Source organism: Eretmochelys imbricata, chromosome 4, assembly GCF_965152235.1.
Source record: "Eretmochelys imbricata isolate rEreImb1 chromosome 4, rEreImb1.hap1, whole genome shotgun sequence".
In the NCBI taxonomy this organism is placed as follows: Eukaryota; Metazoa; Chordata; order Testudines; family Cheloniidae; genus Eretmochelys; species Eretmochelys imbricata.
In genome coordinates, this window is record NC_135575.1 from 143,273,475 (window position 1) to 143,301,355 (window position 27,881).

At 49.1% G+C, this 27,881-nt stretch overlaps 1 protein-coding gene across 1 annotated transcript in view; it reads right to left on the minus strand.

Moving 5' to 3' along the window:
* VAX2 (ventral anterior homeobox 2) overlaps positions 1-27,420 on the minus strand; it is a 50,641-nt gene extending 23,221 nt beyond the window's left edge. Inside the window, exons 1-2 of the mRNA XM_077814714.1 lie at positions 27,132-27,420; positions 12,458-12,645 (exon numbers count right to left, since the gene is read on the minus strand). Of these exons, the coding sequence (XP_077670840.1) occupies positions 12,458-12,645; positions 27,132-27,420 (477 nt within the window). The remainder of the gene's footprint in view (positions 1-12,457; positions 12,646-27,131) is intronic.
* Between the last annotated feature and the right edge of the window lie 461 nt (positions 27,421-27,881).

A 27,881-nucleotide genomic window follows, 5' to 3' on the forward strand; every position in this document is an offset into this window, starting at 1 on the left:
AGCATAACTCTGCCCTGTCCCCTCTCTCCGGGAACACAACCACAGACAGATAGAAGGGGAGTCTTGTTTCAATTTTAAAATGTTCTAGCCCTCCCATTGGCTCTGTTGGCCAGGTGCCTACTCACTTCCTTTTACCTATCCATAGCAGTGAGACTTTTTAACCCTTTACAGGTAGAGCAATTAAAGAACAGCTACTAATAGGGATTTTATAGCTACTAGTTGGCTGGGTGTCCATAAAAGGGAGCTACCCTCCCCCTTCATTTATCACAGGAAGGTTGCAGCGTAACCGTACTTTATTCCTTAGAATGCAGCACAACAACACACAAGAACCCCAAAACAGAGAGAGACAAAACAGGCTGCTCCCTATAACCTAGTGACACAACTCACCCCACTTTAGTCTAGATGGGCTGACTACACACTGACAGATGCTAGGCCCAATCACCACCTAGACTGCAACCAAGACCAGGAAAAAAACCCTGAAATTAAAATTGACAGCCTACAATTTTAACAGAGTTTTCAATACTCCACAGATACAATTTGTGCTCGCAATTATCTGCAGGCGCAGCACCTGATCTGTGAGCACTGTGAGGACAAACAGCCCAAATTTCAGACTCAAAAGCAGAGGCCGGAAATCTGTCCCTACATCTCTTTTGCCCTTTGATTTTGATACAGTTTCTGTTCCCCAGGAGAACATGAGATGCAGCAGGAGCCTGACAGGGAGGAGTCTCCTGAGAATGAGACAAATTTCTCTAAACAAAACACACTAGCAGCCACTAGTGGTGATGGGGCCTGGAGAGTGTGCCGGGAAGATTAAAACAAGTACTTGGCCATCTATCTCCTTGGTGGCCCAAGCAAGAGGCATCATGGAGAAGAGGGGCAGAAATGCTCTTTAAATTCTATTTAGCAGACTTGGGAAATGGGGGGGGCACCTCTAGAAGCTTCTCAGAGGCTTTCCTGAAAGCTGCATGTGATTTTAATTCTCCATCAGCACCACGGAGGATTCAATCTCGTCTTTCTCTCCCACAAGAGGCATTTGACTTTTAAACCATTCCCCGCAGCCGGCTTCATTTTGCTGCACGTACCCTGCTGAAGACATGGGGGCCACTTCCTGCTCTCAGTTACGTCAGTGTAAATCTGGAGGAACCCAAGGGAAGTCAGTGGGCTCCCTCTGAATTGACACCAGTGTAGCTGGAAGCAGGATGCGCCTCAGACAAATATATTCTGGGTAGTGCTGGCTGGATAGGGAGGGGAAAGCATGTGGTTTGTACTAGATTTTTGGTTTTTGCACAAGAGAGAACAGGCAAAAAGATTTAGGAAGAATAAAAGAATTACAGTAGAACCCCAGAGTTACAAACTGACTGGTCAACCACACACCTCATTTGGAACTGCAAGTACACAATCAGGCAGCAGCAGACACACACAAACACACACACACAAAAGCAAATACAGTACAGTTCTGTGTTAAGTGTAAACTATTAAAAAAATAAAGGGAATGTTAAAAAAAAAAGATTTGACAAGGTAAGGAAATTGTTTCTGTGCCTGTTACATTTAAATTAAGATGGTTAAAAGCAGCATTTTGCTTCTGCATAGTAAGGTTTCAAAGCTGTATTAAGTCAATGTTCAGCTGTAAACTTTTGAAAGAACCAGAACGTTTTGTTCAGAGTTACAAACAAGCTCCATTCCGGAGGGGTTTGTAACTCTGAGGTTCTGCTGTACATACAAACTGGGGGGCTGGGTTCTTGAGGTGCTATGGGCCTTCAGCACCCATTGGGAACCAAAGATGCTCAGCACCGTGCGGGATTGGGCCCCAGAAGAGGAAGTATTCAATATCCACGGCTGCCTTTCTGGATTCCTAGTAACTCTACAAAGACAGAAATACAGAGCGAGGACTGTCCAGGAGGGAGAGGGAAGGCTTCAAGCATTAGACCCAACACAGGTCCTAACTTGTACTAACAGCCTGTTGTAAGTGAGGGGAAGGGATGTTTGACAAGCATCTCAGGGCTCTGGAACATCAACAGGCTCCTGGCTTCCAACAGGGCAGGAAGAAGCTGAGGGCCATACACAAAAATGCCAGAGTATTTTGGGTGTGTGCCCAATTGCAAGCAAGCAAGAATCTAGCATTGCAGCCCCCCTGCGTATCTGTGCAGAGAGCTCTCCCCAAGTCACCCTAACCGCTTTTCATTCCAGCATCACCCGCTTGCCTTTGTCGCACTGCAGCTCCTGTAAAAGGAGCTAAATTTTAGGGAGAAGGCAGATTTCCCCAAGAGAGAAGGGAAGAGCAGGAAAGCAGCGTAGCGTACTGGGGTCAAAGCCCCACACAGCTAGTCTAATAACAGCCCCAACACACTTTGGTGGTCCCGGGAACCCGTCACTCCCCAGTAACCAGTGGGAAAGCAGAGTTGGACAATTCCTCCCTGAGATCCCTGACTATTGTATTTAGCCTCTCTGTTTAAATCCTGGGGACGAACTGAGACCCGCACAGCTCTCACAGGCCCTGATCCCGCAAAGCACTCCCGCATAAATATGTGCCAAAAGCTAAGTATTTGCTTACGTGCCTTGCTGAATCAGGGCCAAAGGGCACTGAAATGGGAGGCCCTGAGCCACAATGACCAAAGCCAGAAAATTCACATATGAGAAGCTGACTCACCTAGCTCTTTACTCCTGATGTGATAGATAGATAGATAGATAGATAGATAGATAGATAGATAGATAGATAGATAGATAGATAGATCTTCCAGCCAAGGACTTTACCTCCTTATACGTTTGTAATGGGCTTATCCCAATGGGGCAGCAATCCTGAACGAAGTCTTTAAACGTTGCCCTAATATAAGTAAATAGTATTAATGACACTAGATCAGTGATGAGAAACCTGCCTTGCAGACACTGTGGTCACTGGGGCTCTAGGAACCTCCTGCTTCCTGCCAAGCTTTTGCCTGCAATGTGATTGAAATGTATCATTTCTTTCCTCTGCAGTTTGGTGGAAGTCTATAACATGCACATTGTCTACCCCGAACACACCACAACAGCTCATTTGGAACTTTAACCTGGCCCCCCTTGGGAGCATATGTATCTCTGATCTGAATAGAGAAGTCTATTCCTTTCTAAAGGAACAGAGAAAAACTAATGTCCCCAGTCAACACATTCTGGGGTTTGACTGTAGGGAGCGCCCAAAATTTGCAGATCCAAACCTCAGGAGCACCTGATCCTCGTGGTCAGAGATAAGGTACATATTGTGCAGAACCTTAGCCACAAAGTTTGGATCAGGACCTGGATCTGAACTTTCCCAAAGATGTTTGGATTGGACTTTTTTTGGTTCATAGGCATCTTTAGTAAAAACCCCAAACAGTGTGCAAATTTATCTGAGTTTTTGGCCCAAATAAATAAGTAAATAGTTTTCATTTAAAACACATACAAGAATTGTGAATTTGCAAAATTTCGCTTAGGAAAAATTTCCACTTTCTGACCATCTCCCATTGTACTGTGTCTAGTCCAATGGGGCTTGGATCTCAGTTAGGTTCTCTAGCTGCTACTGTTAATTCATAAATTAATAATAGCAATGATAATAATATGGATCTATGGGTTTGGTTTGACTCTATCTCTAGTCTTTCACATTCTGATGGTCCACTGTGAAATGTGGTTTTTATCCACTGAAAGTTTCAACTTTTTTCGAAAAACCAAAAGTTTTTTGCTCGAAACCAGAAGTTTTCAGCTTTTGGCCAAAAGGTTTTGGGTTTTTTGATTTTTCACCAAAAAGTGAATGTTTAGCAGAAAGTAGAAACTTTTCACAACAAAAATTATTACTCAAAACCCCAATTTTTCATTGAAAACCAGTTCCACCAGCTTTAGCTGTGACACCCAGAATTAATTTGGGATTCTTGGACAATCACGTAAAGCAGACAGGCTGCAGGAAGTTTGCACCCTATAATCCTAAATTACTGACCAAATTTCCTGGTGATACTATAGAGATTAAAAAATTTATTTGGGCATAAGCTTTCATGGGCTAAAACCCACTTCATCAGATGCATGGAGTGAAAAATACAGTAAGCAGTATATATATTACAGCACATGAAAAGATGGGAGTTGCCTTCCCAAATGGGGGGTCAGTGTTAACGAGGCCAATTCAATTAAGGTGGAAGTGGCCTATTCTCAACAGCTGACAAGAAGGGGCGAATATTAACAGAGGGAAAATTACCTTTGCAGTGCTAACGAGGCCAACGCAATCAAGGTGGACGTCACCCATTCCCAACAGTTGACAAGTAGGTGTGAGTATCAGCAGAAGGAAAATTACTTATTGTAATATTTATTTATTTAAGCCCCGCAGTCTCCTGGGTGCTTTACAGAGCAAATAAAAAGATCTGATCCTGGCAACTAAGAGTTGACAATCTGGGAACCCGATCCTGCAAAGATTTACCCACGTAAGTCGATTTATTCACGTGAGTAAGTTTACACAGGATGGGGCAGGAAAGAGAGGAAAAAAAACGAGGTGCGAGTGAGTGCCAGGGTTACGCAATGGGGCTGCCCAGTGTCTCAGTTTGTTACAGTACGTGGGTGCCTTGTGGGACAAGCACTTAGTGCTACTAAACGTGCTAATCATCAAGTTTTATGGAAACCTTCTCAGCAGAAGCAAAAACATGAACATAAAGGGTCTATTTCTGATCTCATTCCAGGTTCGCGCTGTTGTAACTCCACTGACTTCAGTGGAGATACTCCCAGTGAGATCAGAATCCGGCTCCATGTTATCACATTTTCAACAGGTTTCAGAGTAGCAGCCGTGTTAGTCTGTATCAGCAAAAAGAACAGGACTCGTGGCACATTAGAGACTAACAAATTTATTTGGGCATTAGCATTCGTGGGCTAAAACCCACTTCATCAGATGCATGCAGTGGAAAATACAGTAGGTAGATATATATATATATATATACAGAGAACATGAAAAAATGGGGGTTGCCATACCAACTCTACAGAGACTAATCAGTTAAAGTGGGCTATTATCAGCAGGATAAAAAAAACTTTTGTAGTGATAATCAGGATGGCCCATTTCAAACAGTTGACAAGAAGGTGTGAGTAACAGTAGGGGGAAAATTAGCATGGGGAAATAGTTTTTAGTTTGTGTAATGACCCATCCACTCCCAGTCTTTATTCAAGCCTAATTGAATGGTGTCCAGTTTGCAGATTAATTCCAGTTCTGCAGTTTCTCGTTGGAGTCTGGTTTTAAAGGTTTTTTGTTGCAGAATTGTGACATTTAGGTCTGTAATCGAGAGTCCAGGAAGCTTGAAGTGTTCTCCGACTGGTTTTCGAATGTTATAATTCTTGATGTCTGATTTGTGTCTATTTATTCTTTTGCGTAGAGACTGTCTGGTTTGGCCAATGTACATGGCAGAGGGGCATTGCTGGCACATGATGGCATATAGCACATTGGTGGATGTGCAGGTGAACAAGCCCCTGTTGTTGTTGCTGATGTGATTAGCCCACCTTAATTGATTACTTTCACTAGAGTTGGTATGGCAACCCCCATTTTTTCATGTTCTCTGTATATATATATATCTATATCTTCCTACTGTATTTTCCACTCCATGCATCTGATTAAGTGGGTTTTAGCCTACGAAAGCTTATGCCCAAATAAATTTGTTAGTCTCTAAGGTGCCACAAGTCCTCCTCGTTCTTTTCACATTTTCAACTGGATTCTTCTGCAGAAATGACATGGTTAAGAGAACTGTACCGACACTTTGGCCTTAGATTATTATTGTTCCTGTCCTTAAAAACTCATTTGGTTCCTCACCTGCATCTTCCCACAGAGATGTCACACAGCTAGGAGATTTCTTTTAAAAAGAGGTTCTGTTTTTAGAAATAACCCAACCCCCTGATCTATGCACCCCACAACTTGGTGGTATTCGAAAGCCAAACCCGAACATTACGCTTGTGCTATGAGCCCTTCTATAGAGTTAATCAATCCAAGCAAAACACATGGGCTTGTTGATTGGCGCAGTTCAGCAACTGCCCATTGGGTAATCGTAAATATGGCCACAGCCAAGCATTGCAGTGGTTTAAAATTACACCCAAGAAGGGAAGAAGGTTCCTATTGGAGATTTATTAAAGACAACACTTCTCATCTAAGTGCTCCTACCTTTGTGGAGGACAGATGGACTGGCAAGTTAGATTACTGGATAGATTCTGTACCATCAAGAACCACCCAACGTTAGCTACCTGCGTAACGACATGATCGTCTTTTCATCACCCTCATGCGTTCTCCCTAATGTTTGTCACTCATTTTGCATCTTGTTTAGAATTAGCCTTTAAGGCCCGGATCCTTGAAGAGATTTAGGCCCCTGACTCCCATTGATTTCAAAGGCAGTTTGGCACCTAAACCCCTGTGAGGATCTGGGCATATGTTCTTTGGCTCGTCCCATGTGTTTGTACAACACCTAGCACAAGGGAGCCGCAATCCGGCTAGGAGCCTTGGGGCAGCACTGTAATATGAACACATAGAATCAGAGAATATCAGGGTTGTAAGGGACCTCAGGAGGTCATCTAGTCCAACCCCCTGCTCAAAGCAGGACCAATCCCCAATTTTTGCCCCAGATCCCTAAATGGTCCCCTCAAGGATTGAACTCACATCCCTGGGTTTAGCAGGCCAATGCTCAAACCACTGAGCTATCCCTCCCCCCATATTTATGATGACACACAGACAGACAAACAGACAGATGGACGGACAGAGCACTAAAGGCTGTTTAGCTATAGCACCCTGCTCTGTCACTTTCCTCTGTTGCACTGGGCTGGGGTATTCAATGCAGTGTATGGGTACTCAGCTCCCCACTCCCACTGGGAATTAAGAGGGCGGTTTCCAAAGACACAAGGGGCAATGAGGTACCCAGTCCCCACTGTAAGCCAATGGGAGTTGGGCACTTAACTCCCCTGAGTGCCTTTGAAAACCTCCGACCCAGTTCCTTAGGCTCCTGTGCTGACCCCAGACAATCATACTCTCCTGTTGTTTTGCTGCCCTTTCCACATTGTAGCTCTCGTGTGTATTGTCGTGGGTTCTCTGTGCGACGGGAGGACACCGAGCGCGGTTGCAGGCCAGCGTTTCATCATCTGGCTTGGTGGAGATTGTTAATTGTTAATGACTAGATGCGAGATTAATTTTTAATGGCAGCGTCTTAATTGTGGTGCTATAAATAGACCCCTTGCGTCTGTTTCTGGATTAGCAGCCTTGACAGGCGCACTTTGAATCACATAGAGGTTTTCCGGGGCCCCGTCCTCTATTCCTTACCGTGGCGAGTACTTCTGGCTCATGCCAATGTGGGACAGCTCAGGTGAGTCAGGAGTACTCATGAGAGCACCAGTTCTTTGGGCTCTAAGGTTCGGATTGACTCCTATATGAAAAAAACCCCACAGAGCAGTTTCCACTCCAGCATGTCATCCCAGCTGGGCGAGGCAGGGTGGGGCATGCCCTGAGGAGGACGAGATTGGGGAGCAGACCCATCCCCCTGGATATCCCATGCACCCCAAGAAATCTGCAGAGGAGGGACGAGGTATTTGCACTGCTCCTCAAGCACCCAATGGGACCACAGGATAGCAGCAGCCTGGGGGGTCTATGAATCTAGGTGACGGTGGGAGCCACTGCAGCTGCTTGGCAAGATTTCTTCTCACCACTGTTCGTGATGCGTTTGGACTGGATGCCCAGAGCTTGAGATGGACGTGTCTAATAACGGATGCCAGCCCGTGCATCAGACAGATCTAAGAGTCTGCATGGCATGAACGGGACTGAGATCCAGCACCTCATTTCAAGCAGGGAATAAGCACACAGCAACGGGCACCAGACTGGGTTTTGATTGAACTCATGACTTAGAAAGACCAGGCCACAGAACCCCAGGAGCCAACCATGCCCCTGCTTTCTTGCCTGAGGATTTGCGGGAATTATCCGCCTTCAAACAAACCTCTGTGACATCTCCACCTCCATGTCTTTGCACTAGTATCACACTTCCATCTCTCAGTGATGCTAAACAGGGGTCATTTGCACCTAATCTCTGAGAGTATGTTGCCTAGGAAAGTCCTGCTCTGATACCAGGAATACAAGGCCAAATTCTATCCTCATTTACACTAGTGTAAATCTGGAGAGACTCAATCAAGTCACTTGGGATTGACATAGGTGTAATTTAGAATCTGGCCCTCGCTCTAACAGATTAAATCCAGCCTATTGCATCTGGAGCTGTATGAAAAAATTCTCACTGCTGATGAAACTGGCTTAAAGTAGAAGGAGGACTTGTGGCATGTTAGAGGCTAACAAATTTATTTGAGCATAAGCTTTCGTGAGCTACAGCTCACTTCATCGGATGATAAATTGGTGAGTCTCTAAGGTGCCACAAGTCCTCCTTTTCTTTTTGTGAATACAGACTAACACGGCTGCTACTCTGAAACCTGGCTTAAATAAAAAGTCATTTCCATGGATTAGTAAAATAGCCAGACAGCTGTGGCCCCCCCGTCCAGAACGGCTCATGAAAGAGCAGACAGCAAGGGAAGCAGTTTTATTTGCCAGAAAGAACAGGTGAATTTTCCAGTGGAAACAGAGAAACAGGATGATTTAGTTGGGGATTGGTCCTGCTTTGAGCAGGGGGTTGGACTAGATGACCTCCTGAGGTCCCTTCCAACCCTGATATTCTCTGATTCTCTGATTCTATGAAACCAAAATAAATTCACACTTCCCTTCTTGCCCCCGGGGTTGGTGTTCGGATTTCACCATTTCCTGTGTGAGGGTGAGTAAATTTCATTTTTCTCTAGTGAAATTTGGTCCTGGATCAAACTGACAAGTACTCAGCAAAGAAATATGCTGAAGCGTTTAGAGAGGCAGCTTGGCCTAGTGGATAGGGTAGTCAAGTGACCTGGGTTCTAGTCACAGCTGTTCTACTGTGTGACCTTCAGCTACTCACTTCCCCTCTGTTTCTCTCCATCTCCTACTGATTTTATGCCCTTTGGGGGCAAAGACTCTCTCTTCCTGTGCACTGGTGGAGTGCAGAGCAGAGTGGGGTCTGATCTTGGCTGAGGCCCCTAGGGGTGAGCACCACTGTCCCCTATTCATCTGATTGGAGTCTCAGCTTTAAAACCCAGCAATGATGCCTCAGTGTCAACATTCATCCGATGAAGTGAGCTGTAGCTCACGAAAGCTTCTGCTCAAATAAATTGGTTAGTCTCTAAGGTGCCACGAGTACTCCTTTTCTTTTTGCGAATACAGACTAACACGGCTGCTACTCTGAAACCTGTCATTATGCAAGGCACTGCATTTAGCCGTATGGAGTGGAAATCTATCAACTTCACGAAAAAACTCGTACAGATACAGACAGATTTCATGGCCTGTGTGTATATAAATCTCCTCACTGTATTTTCCACTTTATGCATCCGATGAAGTGAGCTGTAGCTCACGAAAGCTTATGCTCAAATAAATTGGTTAGTCTCTAAGGTGCCACAAGTCCTCCTTTTCTTTTTGCGAATACAGACTAACAGGGCTGCTACTCTGAAACCTGTCATTTAATCACTGATCATTTTTCTTGGCTTAGATGGGAGAGTGAAGCCCAAGAGGCTGGGAATTAGGAATGGCCGAAGGGAAGGAAATGCAGCGAAAAGAGCAGAAAGGATTCACAAAAACCGAGCCGATGGAGAGATGCAGAGAAAGAGTTTAGAGAAGGAAGAGATAGCCATGGCTTGAAGACAGGGAGATTTTCTCACCGAGTGAAGAATGCAATAACGAGGCACGGAACAGTTAATAAATAACTAGACATTTAGTTACTACATAAAAGCCGCGTCCGCCCCTTGATCTTGACACAAACCTTCTACTGATACCAACAGGCATTTCTCGGGGCACTGAGAGGAATATATCACCTCAACTTATCCCCCAGCCTATGGGCTATGCCCAATCCTGGCTTTCAGCTCGTTCCTTAGAATGAGACTGACGCCCCGACCCTAGAACGAGTTGGAAAATATTCATCTCAAGGGTTATTCAGCGGCAAATGAGGTTTCCATCTACATTTGAACATTTTCAAAACGTGTGTCCATTTCAGCTGAATTGTGTTTCAAGACACCGCCTTCCGCCTGGCCGGAACACAGCGCTCCGATAATGCCGAAACGGCCCGTGTCGACAGCTGCGGAATGGAACGGGTTCGGTTTCCTTTTGAAATGACTTTTTGGAAAGAAATTCTTTTTTTGCAATTTTTTTACGTACAAAAGAGGTCAAAACTGGAACAAAATGTTGCCATTTTAGCAGAACAAAACATTTTCACGAACCCAAAACAAATTGGGGGGAGGGGGATTTTGTTCCATGTGAAATGTCATTTTTTCATTTGGGCCCATATCGAAATGGGAAAAAAGATGTGAAAATGCAACATTTCCCAGGAAATGAAAAACCCAGCGTGTGTCAGCTCTAATAGATACCCAGCGACAGCATGTACTCCCCTCAAAGTGGATGGGAATCTTTCCACTATCTTCAATGGCATTGGGTTGGAGACATGGAGAAACAGGCCCTTCCTCATACACACAGACGGTCCGGATCACAGCCTTTCGGTTGTCAGTTGCCGGGAAAAGTAACTTTTTTTTCAGATTTTTTTTCCCAAAACCCTGCAAGATTCCAAGGAAAATGCTCACCATCTCCCCTCAGGTTTAGCCTGTTTCGACACAAATGCCATTTTCTGGACAGAATTATTTTGTCAGTTCTACAATTGTACCTTTCCCACCCACAACAAACACTCTTGCCAGCGACCATGCAAGCTAGAACACTTTGCCCTTAACCCTACCACGGTTGTGCTCATTCTGGTCTCTTTTTTGCCCCTTAGGACACAAACCTACCCTACAAATCCATGATCACACAAACAACCAGCTGAAGGCAATCATTCCCCTCAGCTCCTGTAAGGCCTCGTCTTGCAGGCTGACTTAAGTGAGGCAGTCAGCAACTTTCAGGATCAAACCTTACGACTGTGTGTCGGCCAACTCTCCAAGTGCCATTAGACAGAAAGATAAAGAGTCTCCGCACATTCACTTCCTAGGCACAGATCATAGAATCATAGAATCATAGAATATCAGGGTTGGAAGGGACCCCTGAAGGTCATCTAGTCCAACCCCCTGCTCGAAGCAGGACCAATTCCCAGTTAAATCATCCCAGCCAGGGCTTTGTCAAGCCTGACCTTAAAAACTTCCAAGGAAGGAGATTCCACCACCTCCCTAGGCAACGCATTCCAGTGTTTCACCACCCTCTTAGTGAAAAAGTTTTTCCTAATATCCAATCTAAACCTCCCCCACTGCAACTTGAGGCCATTACTCCTCGTTCTGTCATCTGCTACCATTGAGAACAGTCTAGAGCCATCCTCTTTGGAACCCCCTTTCAGGTAGTTGAAAGCAGCTATCAAATCCCCCCTCATTCTTCTCTTCTGCAGGCTAAACAATCCCAGCTCCCTCAGCCTCTCCTCATAAGTCATGTGTTCTAGATCCCTAATCATTTTTGTTGCCCTTCGCTGGACTCTCTCCAATTTATCCACATCCTTCTTGTAGTGTGGGGCCCAAAACTGGACACAGTACTCCAGATGAGGCCTCACCAATGTCGAATAGAGGGGAACGATCACGTCCCTCGATCTGCTCGCTATGCCCCTACTTATACATCCCAAAATGCCATTGGCCTTCTTGGCAACAAGGGTACACTGCTGACTCAGATCATCTTATCTCAGCATGCACATGGAAAAGGTGAAGTTTGGCACCATGATGAATTATCACACTTGCTATCAGAGAGGAAATTAGGCAAAAAACCAATGTTCTGGTGTGCTCCCCTTCAGTACATCACCTGCCAGCTACACAGGTACAGTGCCCTCTCCAAATATGAGCTGCCCAGAGCCATACGGTAGATTCGAGGCTTTCTAAAGTCCTTAGAGAAAGTCTTTGCTTGCAGCAGTAACACCTCTTACAGGGCAGAGTTAAGGTTGTTTGGGGATCATAGCTGAGACTTACCCTACTTCCAAAAGTCTGAGTTTCTTGTAAGTTTAACCTTAGCTATGAATTTCCTAGCCTGTTAATGGGCATGTTTGGTAACAATAGCATCCTTACAATGAGTCTTACTTTTCTGTTACTAGTATGGACTTTTAACTTTACCTTCAAGGTTTTCTCTGGGAATGGCTTTATCAGTCCCAGGTGCATGATGGGTACCTGTCAGATTCCCAGCAGTATTTCTTCTCCTCCCAAAATGGTTCCGTTCCTAATGGGAACCTCAGACTCTTAGGAGGAGCTTCCCCAGAAAGTGGGGCAAGAATTTTTTGTACACCAACCCAGCCAGGCCATGGAGCAAATCGGTGGGAGCCCTAACACCCCAGCACTAGGAGCCGCCGGAGAGCTGTGCTGCAGGGTGCAGAGGGACATCCTGAGTGGTCCCCTGGGGTCTTGCCCCCATGCAAAGTGGACAGGAATAGCCACCAGAGCCCTTGTTTCTTACCTGTGTTTCTGATAGGTTGAGCTGCCTCGCTAGCTCCGTCCTCTCCCTGCCGACGACATATTGACACCGCTGAAATTCCAGCTCCAGCCTGTACAGCTGCTCGGCTGTGAAAGAGGTTCGGGTCCTCTTGGGCCGGTCCAGATCCAGCCCTTTGGGGAGAACAATCTCCCGGATGGTCCCTTTGGCATCTGTAAGTCAGCACAAGGAGAGCAGCGTGAAGAGAAGGCTCCTGGTTCTCAACGGCCAGGGTGGGGCTCAGCAAGGGCGCAGAAAGAGAGCCCTTTGAGTCTCTGCCCCGTTCCCACTGGCTATGCATAGCAAGAGCTTCGGAGCATCCTGCCCAGACTCTCTGTCCGGAGACTCAGCCCTTAAAAACCCAGTCCCCCAGACCCCAAACGGCAGAGCTAAGGAGACGGACAGTCCTGGGTATGGTCCCTTCTGACCTTAAAGTCTATGAGCTATTAAAAAAATACCAGTTTTTTTTTTCGGGGGGGGAATTGAAAAAAATAAATGCTTTTAAATCCAGCCCAGTTGCCTTTCTGGAAGATGCTTCAGTCAAACACTTTACTGGGCTCCATGCAAAGATAAGTGTGTGAAATTCTCTGGCCTGTTACACAGGAGGCTAATCTCATGATCCCTTCTGGCTTTACAATCTACAAATCTAGGGGGCGGGGGGCGAATCAGAATTTCCCATTAAAATTATTTGATTTCTGGATGAAAAACTTAAGCTGGAAGCAGAAAAATGTTCATCTTTTTTAAAGTGTTTTTGGTCAAAAAATTTGTGATTTTTGAAACCAGAATTTTTTGTATGAAATAAAGAAAATATTTCAAACAAACTGCTTTTCTTTTTAAGACCAAAAGCATTTAGCTTCTGGTTTCCACTTCTCACAGGAAAACTGGAACATTTTGTCTGAAATGAATATTTTTCGCACAAATGTTCATTTTTGTCCAAAACCCATTTTGGATTGAAAATATGTTCTGCCAAAAAACTGCCCACCAGTCCTAGTTGTGGGGTTTGTTTTCTTAGCTGCCTGTCTGGGGCCTTGGTCTGCAAGATGTTGCGCACTTGTTAGGATGTACCTGAGAACCCTGTGGTACCACTGAAAGCAATGGGTGGGGAAAGCAGCCAGCACCTTGCTGGATTGGACCTGAGGTGAGTTTAGGTCACAGGAGAGACCTAACCCAGGTCAGGAAAGAACAATGGCCATTATCCATATCTGTATCAGAGACTCCACCCCGCACTTGGAACCCTCTCATGGGTTTAGTTCAGACACCGTGTCATGATATAGGGAATAAGTCATAGTCTGTCTTACAAAGTAGACATTTATTAGAGAACAGCTATAAAATATAGACTCTGACACACCGGCTTCAACCCAGCTCAGTTTCCAGCTTTGCTTCCCTGGTTCAGCAGGGACCACACCCTGTCTGGAATTCTATACCAGGGGCTCTCAACCTGCAGGATTGTGAGCCGGTTTCAGGGATTTGTAACCACCCTGGCCTTCCCATGTGGTGCTAAATCGGAGCTAGCTAGATCCCAGCACTCTGGGCATGGAAGAGTGGGAGATCAGCAGCAAGGTAAAATAGATCTCACTTAAAAACCTGGGTGATCTTGTAACCTTCCATGTGCAGAGTCTGTGGAAGTTCTCAGCATGACAGGTTTGTGAGGCCAGGGCCAATGTTAGCTAAAGTCGTCCTTACAAAAAAAACCCTCACAAAAGGTAAAATTCCCCCCTGTGCAAAAGGCTGGTGTGTAACACGTAACACGTACAAGGCACGTAAGGGCGTATGTGGGACATATGTGATGCATAGCCCTTGCACTGGTCCTCCGTATAGGGGGAAATTTCCCCCTAAGAGATATCTGTGATCAGCTCCAAAATTGTGATACAACAGTAAAGCCCTCAGCAGCTAGGGGTAAATGTCGTAGTCAATCTCCCTTTTCCATGGACTGATGGAGAAAACACAAAGCTCGAGTCTCATTGGATTATATGTTCATTATTTACAGGGTGCCAAAAAAAGTGCATGGCGCTGGAAAGACTTATAAGGAGTGGAGAGTGGAAAATACCCAGACAATTTTCCTGAAAATATTCCCTCAAATCATAAAGGGCACTGGGCCCGTGTTCACTCCCCTTCCGTGTCTGCTTTCCTCACATATTCAACTCAGTGTATTTCCTGGTAAGACCATTCCTGGGAATGGCCAATGCTAAGCAAACACCAACAAAGATTGATAGACGGGAAAATTTAAACTGGAGATCATCAACATTCATGCTAGAAACCTGGCTCTAAAACTACACTCATCCAACCAGGAAGCAGGAGCAATGTGACTCGGAATCCAGATACCTTGGAGGCCCCCAAATACCACAGAGAGAAAGAGGGGACTTGCCTCTAAAGATCAAGCTAAGAATTTGCTCTCTGAAGCACCTAGTGCATGGAGGTGGGGAGAAGAGAACTGTAAGTTAAAGAGATAGAGAGAGATATTAGACAGATAGAGATCTGTGGATGGGGGTGAGAGATCTAGAGATCTATGTGACCGATCAACTCAAGCTCCAATTTTAAGCTCTGAATTATTGAGCGCTTACTGATAAGCTGCTCTCACGTGACCTGCAGCCCAAGAATTAGTCACAGAAATTACCTGGTGAACAAAAAGCATATTGTAACCTAAAAAGAGTCCCAAGCTGCTAGGGGACAGTTGTGAAAGAGGCTCAGGTCCCCGAATACTGGAACACCCGAATATGAAGGCCTCTCCCAGCTCTCCCGTGGAGACACGGCCCCTTCCCCAGCATGTTTGCCATCTAGCAGAGGCACGCACAAACCAGGCCCAATTTCTCCGCGGCTTGTGTCACACGGCTGGTGGAGTCTGGGCCCAGGATTTGTGCCGCCGGCTGTTGGGAGATACCCATGGTGCAGGGGAATAAACCCTTGGACAGTATTGGGATGTCAAAGCAGCTTCTATACCACCCTCCCTCCTTCCTGCTGGCACAGAAGGGGTGGCCGGGGCCTTCTGCAGCTCCCTGGATGCCATGTTGGCTCCTTTGTCGATGTAACTGGGACACTGACATGGCACAGAGCCGGACTCGGGTGAGGGGAGAGCATCTCTGAATCTCCTGCAAAATTTACTCTTATTCATTATGATGAGCCCGGAGATTAGGCTCTGGTTTCATCCCTCTTTGCTCCCATCAGTTATGGAGCTCAGCCCTGAGCCCTGGCCTTTGAACGTGTTGCTTGCTAATTCTGGTTGGGCCAGGAAGGGAGGAGATTGTAAAGCCAGCAAGGGAGGGCAGAGGAAGGGGACAGGGGCTCAGGGTGCAGACATTCGGGGAGGGGAGTGTGATGAGGTCGGGCTTGGAGCTGCAGCTGGAGGTGAGGCATGGGAATGTGGAAGGAAGAGAGCAGGGCAGGCAGGCTTGGAAGTGGAGTGGGGCTGAGGCAAGCACGGCTAGGCTAGGAATGGAGCTCGGGAGGCTGGTTATGGGGGGGCTGTGATGGGCACAGCGAAGTGGCCATCGAAGGGGGCAGGGTTCTGTCAACAACTGTGGCAAATCTTCTAAACTCTTCTCTCCCAGTGTCTGAGGCTGCAACAAACTCCTTCCAGGGGAACAGGTGTTACTGTCTTCGGTGGGTAGGGTGACCAGACGTGCAGCTATTAAGGGCTTTTTCTTATATCCGCCACTGTTACCACCGCCACCACTCCAGAAAAAAATGTCTCCCGACTTTTCACATTTGCTATCTGCCCGCCCCATCTGTGGGTCCTTGACTGTCCTCTAACTTGCAAGAAACGAGCGGCCCAAGCTTCCAACACATGGCGGCGAGTCCTCGCTTTCTGCATGAAGCCCTCATTTCCGCCATCAGTTGCCATGCCCACGCAGAGCCCAGCCTCATGGCCAGTGTTACAAAAACCCACAGTCCACTTACAGCACTGCAGGGTGGGACGGTGATGCTGTCTCCAGCTATGGGGCGGGGCACTGGCTACCTAAACAGGAAGTAACTAAGAGAGGGGGTGGAGCATAGCCCCACCCCATAATACTCTTCTGAGTAACCCAGTTAACCCCTGGGTGGCCATTTTCCTACAATAGGGTGGGAGGGATTGAGACTGGCTGACAGGTTAGAAATGGGCCAGGCCTGTGCAGATCATCTTTGGGGAGCCACCGGTCCGCCTCCTCCTGTCCCCCAGCCCAGCTGGAGCAGGAACTGCATCAGACCCCGGTGACCAGCGCCTGAACGATCGCCCATGGGGAAAGTGGTTTTAGGGATAACTCTAGCTGTCTCCAGAATCTTCTCCCTGCTCCAAAGCCCTTGTGTGCCGAGATGGCTCTAACACACTGTTTCTCAAACTTTTTGATACCGGGGACCGGCTTGCTGCCTTCCTAACCTGTGTCAGGGAGACCACAGGCCGTCCATTGGGACACACCGATCTAACGCCCGAAACAGCGAGGGGGGGCAAATACTGTTATGGGGGGAAATCCAGCTGCACCTGCAAAAATTCCCTACACACACGCACACTATATGTCACACTATTTGTGTTTAGTAGCTACAGTGTAGAGCGCACATACACAGATATAGGTAACACACACTCGTGTGTGTATGTATATATATACACATACTCACACACAATGAGTGTGTGTTGCCTATATCTGTGTATGTGTGCTCTACACTGTAGCTACTAAACACAAATAGTTATACCATATCTAGATATACCACAAGACATATCAACATATCGAGAAACACAATATATATATCAGAGCAATAAGGAGGGGGAGGTGATATCTTTTTTTGGACCAACTTCTGTGGGTGAGAGAGCCGAGGTCCTGAAGAAGAGCGCTGTGTAAGCTCGAAAGCTTGGCTTTCTCACCAACAGGAGTTGGTTCAATAAATCAGCGTCTTTCAACCTTTCCAGACTACTGTACCCCTGTCAGGAAGCTGATTGGTCTTGCACACCCAAAGTTCCACCTCCCTTAAAAACGACTTGCTTACAAAATCAGACATAAAAATAACAAAGTGTCCCAGCCCACCAGTACTGAAAACTTGCGGACTTTCTCATTTTTACCATATGTTATAAAATAAATCTCTTGGAATATAAACCTTATACTTACAGGTCAGTGTCTAGTATATAGAGCAGGATAAAACAAGTCATCGTATGAAATTTTAGTTTGTACTGACTTCGCCGGTGCTGTTTATGTGGCCTGTTGTAAACCCAGGCAAATCTCTAGAGGAGTTCCTGTCCCCCCGGGAAGACCTTTGCCTGCCCCCAGGAGTGCACCTACCCCCCGGTTGAGACCCACTGCAAAGATATTACATCATCCATCTTGCCTCCCTAATAGCCCGGGACCAACACCATCACAACATTGCACACCTATTTATACGCTACAAACCAGGGATTCTCAAACTGGCGGTCAGGACCCCTCAGGGGGTCGCAAGGTTCTCACATGGGGGGGTCGCCAGCTGTCAGCCTCCACCCCAAACCCCGCTTTGCTTCCAGCATTTATAATGGTGTTAAATATATAAAAAGATGGTTTTAATGTATAAGGGGGGGGTCGCACATATTTTTAAGATATATAAATATATACATATGCCTAGGGGATACATCACATACTGATGATGGGTGTGGGTGCATAGGGACCTAGGTCTAGACAGCTACACACATGACATCATAGCTTCCCTGCGGGTTCCCTCCCACACATTTGTAGCTCTTACAAGCGTTTATATATTTGTGTGTGTGTGTGTGTGTGTGTGTGTACACTCACACAAACATATACACACTGTGTGTGTGTGTTACAGCGTATGCATTAGGAATAGATAAGATAGCTCCTGTATCTTAAACATACATGCATATTGCACCATGTCAGGATATAACCCTCTACCGCAGTACAGACCCCAGCTGAGGCAGGCTTCGGGGAAATCGGGCCCTGTCTTTTTTCTTTCCTTTCCTCGCCTGCAGAACCAACGTGCTGAGTTGATTTCTCCCCGCGGGACAGACCAATATGGGATGGATCTAAGCCACCACCAGTAGATCAGGATGTCAGATGCCTGATGGGGATGTTGCAAACCTCTGTGGTTATCATGTCTCGCCCACCAAAGATATTAACGGGGTGTTTGTTTCTTGATTGTTTGTAGTGGGCTTTCTTTGGGTTGGTTGGTTGCTTGCTTTGTGAAATGCTTCTTTCCCTGGTGCACCAAGCACCGCGCGGACTCTCCCGCAGGAGGAGGGGAGAGGTAAGGGTGTGTCTGGGTTGGAGGAAGCAGTGGGGTGACTGTGGATGATCGCTCGTAAAGACCTGGGCGCCTCTCTAGGTACCCTCAGTCCCTCCCCTTCCACGCGTGTCTACACACAAATACACCCAGGCACTGAGCGTAGCCTCCACTCTCCCGCTAACCTCCCCCTGGCTCCAGCCCAGAAGCATCGACTCTGCTGGTGCACGGTCTAGCTTCCCCCGCCCGCACCCCAAAAGCAGCTGTCTCTTTAACGGCCCGAGCCAAGCGCCGCTCCTTTAACAGCAGACAGGCCGCCCATTGTCCGGCTGCCGGGTCTCGCTCCCCATTCATGCCAGAACCGAGCGTCTTCACAGCTCTTCCGCGAAGGGCGCACGGAACCCCCGGGCCAGCTGTGTCGGGGAGAGGGGACTGGGGGGGGGGGCCGATGGCTCTCAAAGTGCCCCGCCCTCCATTGCTACGATTAAGCATATTTTCTTTAAACAAAAAACAAAAAAAACCACCAGGCACCTTCCAACTTTCCCGAAGGCGGATCGTGCTAACGAGTCCACACACACCCACCACAACAGAGAACAAACAAGAGGGTTTGAACCGGACCAGTCCCTCTCACAGCGGCTAGGGCCAGGCCTCCCTCGCTTGTTTCAAGCCCGGTCCGATCGCGGCAAAAGCTCTGGACTCTTCCCTTCTCCTCGATGCCGGGCGATGGGGTGGCAGAGGGGAAACCCCGCCGCTTTGAGGAACTCCCCGGCGGCGCGTCGAAGGCTGCAGAGCCCAGACGTATTTCAAGAGGGAAGCAGTCAAGTTGCGCGCCGCCTTCACAAGGGAGCGCGCAAAGGGCTCCTCGGCTCCTCAGACGCGGTTTGTCTGCTCTGTGCCGTTCACACACACACTACGTCTGGACGTGGCCATACATTCACCCGCGCGTTGCTCTGTCTCGACAGATACCGATATGAACCCCCCCCGTCCCCCCCGGGGTGTGCGGTGTACCCGCGCGCACAGCGACCGTCGGCGATTGTCTAGGCACAGAAACGCGCCCTGTGGATTCATGCAAGTAACAACCCTTTCCCCGAATCCTATTTCCTATTTTGCATCTAATGTGAACGCGCGCCCCCTCCCCTCCCCCCCCGGCTTATCACACCTGTTCTTGTAAAGAGTGCCATTTAAAGGCGATCTAGTCAAACGAAAGCAAAAACCTGCCTTTGTTAGCCTGGTTCGATTCGATTTGATTTTTTGTATTGGCTTGAGGCCAGTCAGAGAGAAAACAGAGAGACCCGTTTTCCAACCCACGTTTCTCTTCTGCAAAGCCCCAAGCCAAGCCCCTTCCTAGAAAGGGTGGGGGGGGGGCGTTTCCTTCTCAAAACCCGGCTACATTTGCGCTGCTTTTTGACCCTTCTGACCTAAACCACAAGCAGCTTTGCTGCATGTAGAAAGCTCGGCGCGCCGGATTCCCTCCGGGCGCCAGGCGCGGGCGGCGCAGTGCGACTAGCGCCCGGCTCTACATTCAGACTTGAACACGTTTGAGGGCGACTCTTCTCTTTCTTTCCCCATTTTCCCTCGATTTCGCCCAGCCAGCCCCTGCCCAAACCGCTTTCTACCAACACCCTGGCGCGCGCAAAGTATTGACTGGTTGGGTTTTAAATGAAAGCTGCGAGGCCTGAAAATGGAAATGTTCAAAATACTGTATGGAGAGACTTCTGGGGGGGCTGAGAATTTTTTAAAGAGGAAAACATACGCTCTGACGTTTTCCTACCTGTGAGAAGCCACGTACGGTCCCTTATTTGTAAGACAGCCTGTCAGTCCCCTCAAGTCATCGTTGTTGACAGCTTATCCCCCCGAAAAGTGACGGGAGTTTATAAAGGATGGTCTCTGTGGCTGGGGGGATCCGCTGTTGCTAAGCCCATTGATCGCAGATAAATTACATTTTAAAATCTAAACGGGCAGGAAGCTCAAAACTCGTTTGCAGGTGAGTTGCACAGACGTGTGTAACATTTCCTGCACAAGATACTATGGGAAATATCCTTAGTCACGCTATGTACCATGTATATTTCATGCAGATACGGATCTTCAGAGAAGGGATCTTCCTCTGATTCCCCTTCGCCCTTCTATTTTTAAACCAACAATCTAGGTGATCAGAAAAATTAAGACAATTCGCTCTTCTCTTTGCTCAAACGGTATCACGCTAAGGGGGTTTAAACGGGATTTCCCCGTTTAGCAGCGCTCCTGAGATAACCACAGAAAACTTGTTCAAACAATCGTCTTTCCGACAAGCTGCCATCTCTTTTGACAAGTAAATTATTATTTTATAAATACTGGGTGGAACAAAGTCATGGGGTTGGGGGTTTTATTAAGTGCATTCAAATAAAGTCAAATCATTCCAAAGGACAATACATATAAAAGTCACACGATTCGGTCCGTCTCCTTTACCCCCTCCAGCCCCAAGTTACACGTCAACTTCTTCCTGGTCTGAGAAAAATATTTACTCCACCGCTCAATGAACAAAACCCCGAGCAGTTCCAGGAGCAATGGCCCATCCCATGCTACTCACGCCACCACTGCGATAAATACTGAGCCCCCTAAAGCCAGATCCTCGCCAGCTGCCCAGGGCAGAATTTATTTGTATTTGACCAGGTGTGTTCCCAGTGTTGGATTGTTAGGGGGCATGGTGCGGTTCTCATCAAATGTTGGGGGGATTTTTATTTTGTATTTTTTCCTGGCCATAGTTACTGTCTGATCAGCTGCTACTTTGGCCTGGTGGTTGTTGGTCTCTTTTCCTTTTGGGGAGGACGATCTGGAAGGGCTGCGGGAGGGGCGGGGGCAACATTTAAAATATTATTGTGCAGCTATTTCCCGACTTAAGGCTTCTGCCACCATTTTGTTACCGCAGTGGGGAAGGCTGCAAAATGGTGGAGCCCTGCCCAGCCCTAACATCCTACAGAGGAAGGTTTAGGCCCGCCACCGGAGTTGGGGCCAGGCACCCAAGGGCCCTCCGGCAGAGCAGGGTTTGGCTGGGTGGCTTTTCTCTTGCTCTGGAACAGGGAGGCCCCAGCCTGATTCCCCTCTGGTGCAGAACAGCCCTCCCAAGCTGCAAGAGCCTTTCCCAGCCTAAACCCCAGGGGTGGGGGGCCCGGCCTGCCAGGCACGCGGCCCAGTGCGGTCCCTGCCTCCTTGGTGAGCGGCTTAGCGCGGGGGTGTCAATCAAGGCCCGGGAGAAAGGGGGGGGGGATAGACACACTTTCTGACCCCCTGCTGACCCCAGCTTCCCCCGGGGTAGCCGGCGGGCTCGAACCAGCTTTCCGAGCCCGGCCCGGCCCGAGCGCGCACCCCGGCGCATTGCAAACTCCCCCGCGACTCGCTCGCTTGGCGTCCGCAGGGCAAAGCCCGGTGCACCCGGCTTATCCGGCTGCTGGGAGCGCCCAGGCCGACGGCCCCTTCCCCTGCCCTGCAGCTGCCGGGGTGCCAAAGCTTCTCCGGTCTGTGTTCCAAGGAGGGTAAGAGATACAGGGTCCCGCTCACCCTCCCGCCATTTGCCCCCATTAAACTCTGCTGCCCCCCATCCTAAGATGGCATGGCACCCAGAGACCCCTCCCCAATCACTCCCGAGTGCCCCCATCCGCGCAGGAGGAACCAGGCTCGGGGAGGGGGCGAATAATTAACCACCCTCGTGGCCTTCCCTAACAATCTGGAAGGGCTGCATAGATGTTCATGTATTAAACTTGACCCCCCCCCCACAACCCCTCCTGATCCCCGGTTTGGGCACGGGGAAACTGAGGCACGGGATGGCCTGCATTCTCATGGTTACATAATGACAGCAAAGGGACCGGGGCTAGAACCTAGGCGTCCTGACTCCTAACCCACCCCACCTCCTCTCCTTTCAGAGCTAGAGAGAGAACCCAGGAGTCCCGCGTTGGGCCGGCTACAGCCAAGCACCAAAGCGCTGACCGCCTAAAAGGCCCTAGGAAGTGGGGCACCATCCCTCCACCAAAGACAGAAAGGCAGCGAGAGACAGGGAGTATCTGCCCCCGCCCCAGTAGCGAATACTTGGGGGGAAACAGGGAAAGGCAGGACTGAGATGCCCCCCCCCCCTCTTGCTCACCACCTCCAGCCACTGACATAGAAAGATTCCGGGTCCCCAAGTCACTATGTTACCGGGTGAAGTTACACAAGGGTCGCCAGAGACTGTGTGGCTGTAACTAGCCACAGAGAGCTGTGTGTACATGTAATGTACATGTAATGTATGTGCCCACCAGCATAGACAGGTAGAATCCTGCATCTCTGGAGCGGATCTAGACACGGGTCTCTGCGCACACGTACACACACCTCATATTTGCGGACACACACGTCAGTTTCTGTGCATACACACACTAAATAAACACGTGGCAACATATGGCTAAACATATTTAGTTACTTCGCATACATGCATCGCAGACACCGTTATGGCGACGGATATTTTGCTTCTGTGTGTCTATTCACTGGCTGCGCACACGGTTGGCAATATATGTCGAGAAATACGCTTCGTTTCGTTGTATCCACGCACTGCGAACACATTCAGCCATGTCTGGGGATGGGTATTTCGTTTCTGTGTCTACATCCCCACTTAGCAATATGTGGCGGTGTATATTTTGCGTCTGGACACACATACACACGGCATAGGCATTTAGAAATACATAGCGGTGTCGAGCTGGCTTTTAGTGTCTCTCTCCATTACATACGCCGTTGGCAATACGTGTTTATACACGTGTGTTTCGTTTCTGTGTATCCGGGCTCGACGCACACCTTTAGCAGTAGACGGCCATGTGTATTTTATTTCTTGGTATATATTCGCTAAATACACACTGGGCAATATATGGGGATACGTGTATCTAGTTTCTGTGGCTACGTGAGCTACATAATCATCTAGAAATAATGTGTTTCGGTGTGTACCCTCACTACATTCACGTTCGGCGGTATACGCCGGCTTGTCAGAATCCGAATTTAATTGTGTGACGGTTCTCACAGATAAAATCGAGGTTTATTTGTAAGCATTGTTTTAATTTGTGTCCATTTAAATTTTCACAGTTGCGGGGGAAATTACGGGCCCGGTCAGACAATTATTTAACGACGGGAAATGTTGAGATTCAAATAGTGAAAGATTTCTAACCATTAAAACACAGATTGTCAATATCGCCTGCCAACATGTGCAAAGTAAATAGGCTTCACTCAAACTCTAATAGGTGCTCAAGCAGCGTGTGCCTTACTTTGCCTCGCTGTAATTTATTATTATTATTGATGGAAATATTTATTCTTTGGTTTGAAGGTCTACGGTGAAATTGGACCTTTACTGACATTTGCTGACAACAATTCCTCCTTCCAAGCCTCAGACGTGGTGCGCTAGATATGCCGTGTCTGTCTATAAATCCACCCAGAGCAATGGGTGGTGACTGGTCTCTAGATTCAGACACGCATCTCTTCAGATACACACACGTCTTTTATACTTTACTGCCTATGTTGTATACCCCCCCCCCACACAAACACTATGTAGCCACAAACACACACGCCCATATTTACAAACATTTCCACCTGCATCTGGTTTTCTCTCTCTCCACGCACGCCTAGGACTGTCAGATATGTGCACGCCGGGGTGTTTCTCCGTGTGGAGCCAGCGAGCGAGCTAGGTTAGGAGGGTTACAGTCGGCGCACATGCTGGGCTGGCAAAGATGCCCAGTGGATACAGAGGTTCAGATAATCCAGAACGTCGCAGATACGGGTACAAATAAAGCCCCACACGCCTCACGGAAAGAAATCTAAAGCTGCAAAACCCCAAACTTCCCGTCGTGCCGGTAGCGGGTTGTGCACCGGTCTTAGCCGGTGTTTTTATCGGAGACATTTCAAGCACACGACCTGATCTAAAAGGAGAATCTGCCTTACGAGCGGATCTTGCTGAAATGGGCAGTGTCTCCGCAGGACAGATACTATTGTCAAAGGGGCCGCTGCTTTGATGTCACCCCACAAGGTACAATCCAAAGCCGAGAGAAGAATTAGAATCGCCCGAGGCCTGTTCTAGCGGGACCCGCAATCGTTCTGGGTACGGACAAGTGTCTGAATCTCTGCTCTGCTTTCCGAGACTGCTCTGGGTGAAGGGGGAATGTGGCCCTGTTCACCCGGCTTTGGCTATCTGTCTAATCTATCTATCCCCATATACTCTATCTACCTATCACCACACACCCCCTCTGTCTGTCTATCTATCTATCTATCTATCTATCTATCTATCTATCTATCTATCTATCTATCTATCTATCTCCATACACTCTATCTACCTATCTATCCCCACACACCCCCTCTATCTATCTATCTATCTATCTATCTATCTATCTATCTACGCCCATACACCCCCTCTATCTATCTATCTATCTATCTATCTATCTATCTATCTATCCCCACCCACCCAATCTATCTATGCCCATACACCCCCTCTATCTATCTATCTATCGATCGATCGATCTAATCTAACACTTCAACAAACAAGCACCAAAAACAGGGTAGCCTGATGTCCTTTTTAAAAATCGATTTCTCTAGAACGAAGCGGAGGGGCCCCTATATGTCCGAGGGGGTCTTAAAATGCAAGACAAGGCAGTGCTTGGAATCTGTTTATAATTCTGCCTGGAGGATTGGAAAGAACAAATTTTTAAAAAGTATATTTGAAGGAAAATAAAAAAATCCCAAAGGAGGGGAGCTGGGCTGGCATATTTCTGACTATACAGCGAAAGAGGAGGGCGGATGTTTCGAATTTCTTGTCTGCCCAGAATTTCCCTTTCCTGCACGCAAGGCTCCCTCCAAAGCTGTGAACCCTGCTGCCATCTTAATTTAAAAAACAGGGACACAAGAAACTAGAGGCTTTCAAAGCCAAATCTGATGGCAGAGGAGAGTTGCCCTCCATAACCGGACCGGCTGCTTTCTAGCCAGTCCGCTATTGTTATTTTGAATAAACAGTCACGGAGAAAGGGACTGAACTAGCTCGGGCGGCTGGATCCTCAGCTTTTACACCCCTCGCCCTCCTTTCACACACAGAAATCTCCCGGGTCTCGGGGCCCGAGCTCGGGGCTTTCTCTGCTCAAGCCTCTCGGCGCCGACAGGCGTCGATTGAACACATGGTTGGAAGGGTCCCGGGGGTGCATTTATTTATTTATCTATTTATTTCCGTGGAGCAAGGGCTGTTCACAAACCCTCTTAACTCGATGATGCTTCCGTGACGCCTTTTCCCTGCGACAAATGTTTAAAACCCAAAGCAGCCCCCTGGGATTCTTTCCCCCTCCTCCCCCCCCCACCCCGTGTGTTTATTTCGGGGAGAGGGGTCCCCTGCCCCCACCAGAGCTGAATGCATCGCAGAGACCGACCGTTTAAAAGAGAAGAAGATAAAAACGAAGGACTGGGGCAGAAAGGCTCGGGGGGGGGCGACCCCCCCTTTTCCGCACCCCTCCGCACACTGGCGGGCGAAGCCCTCTCCCGAATACACGCGGTCTCCCAAATCTCTCAGTGGAGCCCCACGGGAGCTGGGAGGGAGGAAGGGGGATGCCGGGCGGCGCAGGGAAAGAGGCAGCTGACAAGCAGCCCCCCCCACACACACCCACCCCGGGTCACCACCATCCCTTTTGCTTTGGTCCTTCGTGGGCAAGGGAGGCCACCGGAAAGGGACCGGGAGGGGCGCAGCCTCGCTCGCCCGGGCCCAGTTCGCCTGACATGTACCAAAGACACACGCCGCTTTCCCCTTCCGGGCTGCTGTCTGCCGGGGGGGTGGGTGCCGGGGGGGGGCGCTGGGATGGGGAGGGAGAGGACAGGCCCCGGGGCAGGGAACGGGAGGGTTGGGGGTTATTATAGGGCTTGTTATTATGGGGGGGGGGAGGTGGGGATCGGTGCTGTTTCGGGGGAAAGGGAGCGAGGCTCGAGGCGCTTTATATGGGGCGGGGGTGGAGATGGAATTGCCGGTGAGGGTTGGATTGGAGGCCCGGATAGGATGGGTTTACCGGGGGTAGGCTGGGGTGCAGAGAGTGGGGTATAGGGGATGGGATACAGAGCATGGGGAGGTGCAGGGGATGGGGTACAGGGAATGGGATGAGGTGCAGGGGTTGGGATGTGGTTCAGGGGGTAGGGGTACAGGGAATGGAAGGGGTATAGGAGATGGAAATACAGGGGCAAGATGGGGGACAGGAGATGGGGTTGCAGGGGGTGGGATGGGTTGCAGGGGATGGGGGTACAAGGGTCGCAGGGGATGGGATACAAGGGGTGCAGCGAATAGGTTGCAGGGGATGGGGGTACAGGAGATGGGGTTGCAGGGGATGGGAGTATAGGGGATGGGGTGCAGTGGATGAGTTGCAGGGGATGGGGGTATAGGAGATGGCGTTGCAGTGAACGGGATGGGGTACAGGAGATGGGATACAGGAGATGCGCCCTAAGGGCTGGGCTGGGGGCAGGGGCTGGGGCCGCGCTCCCCTTTTACCTCGCACCAGGATCCGGCGGCAGTAATCCGCTTCTCCTCCCCCGGACTGGCTGTCGCTCTCCGGGACGCACTCCTGGGACGAGCCGGGGCTGGCAGCCGAGGTCCCCGGGACTTCCTTGAGTCCGTGTGCGCCGTCGCCTCCCCGCAGCGCGCTCTCCAGCTCCCCGCGGGCGCCGCTCTTCCCCCGGGCTCGCTCCGGGGTGCCCGGCTCCCCCAGCAGCAGGGGGCTTCTGCCGGCCTGGGCCCCGCCATCGCTCATGCCTGTGGCCGCCTCGGAGGGATCAAACATCAAGAGACAGAGAGCGGGGCGCTGGAGGGGGGAAGGGGGCAGCTCCCCTTCTGCCCCCCAAAACCAGGCGGGGATCAGCGCCCTGGCGCCGGCCGGCGGCAGCCCCGGGGTGCAGCTAAGGAGCCCTCCCCCAGGGTGAGCACCATGGTCGGGAGGACCCAGCGAGGTCCCCCCGCTCCCCTTCTTGCTCTCTCTCGCCCTACTCACGGAGACTTCCCTCCCGGGCTGCGGGGCAGCCTCGTTCCATTTAAACAGCCCCTTCCCCGGCCCCCCTGCTGCTTCCCCCCCCAGGGGAAAAATACCCCCACCACCAAATTTCAATGGAGAGTCAAGAAATGCCCGTGCCCGCCGGGCGCCTGGGGCGGGGGGGGGGGAGTTAAAAACTTTGAGAGTCCTGGTCCTTTCTCACGTACCCCCCTCTCCTCCCCCCTCCCCCCAGCACCCCTCTTCCTGGCAAACTT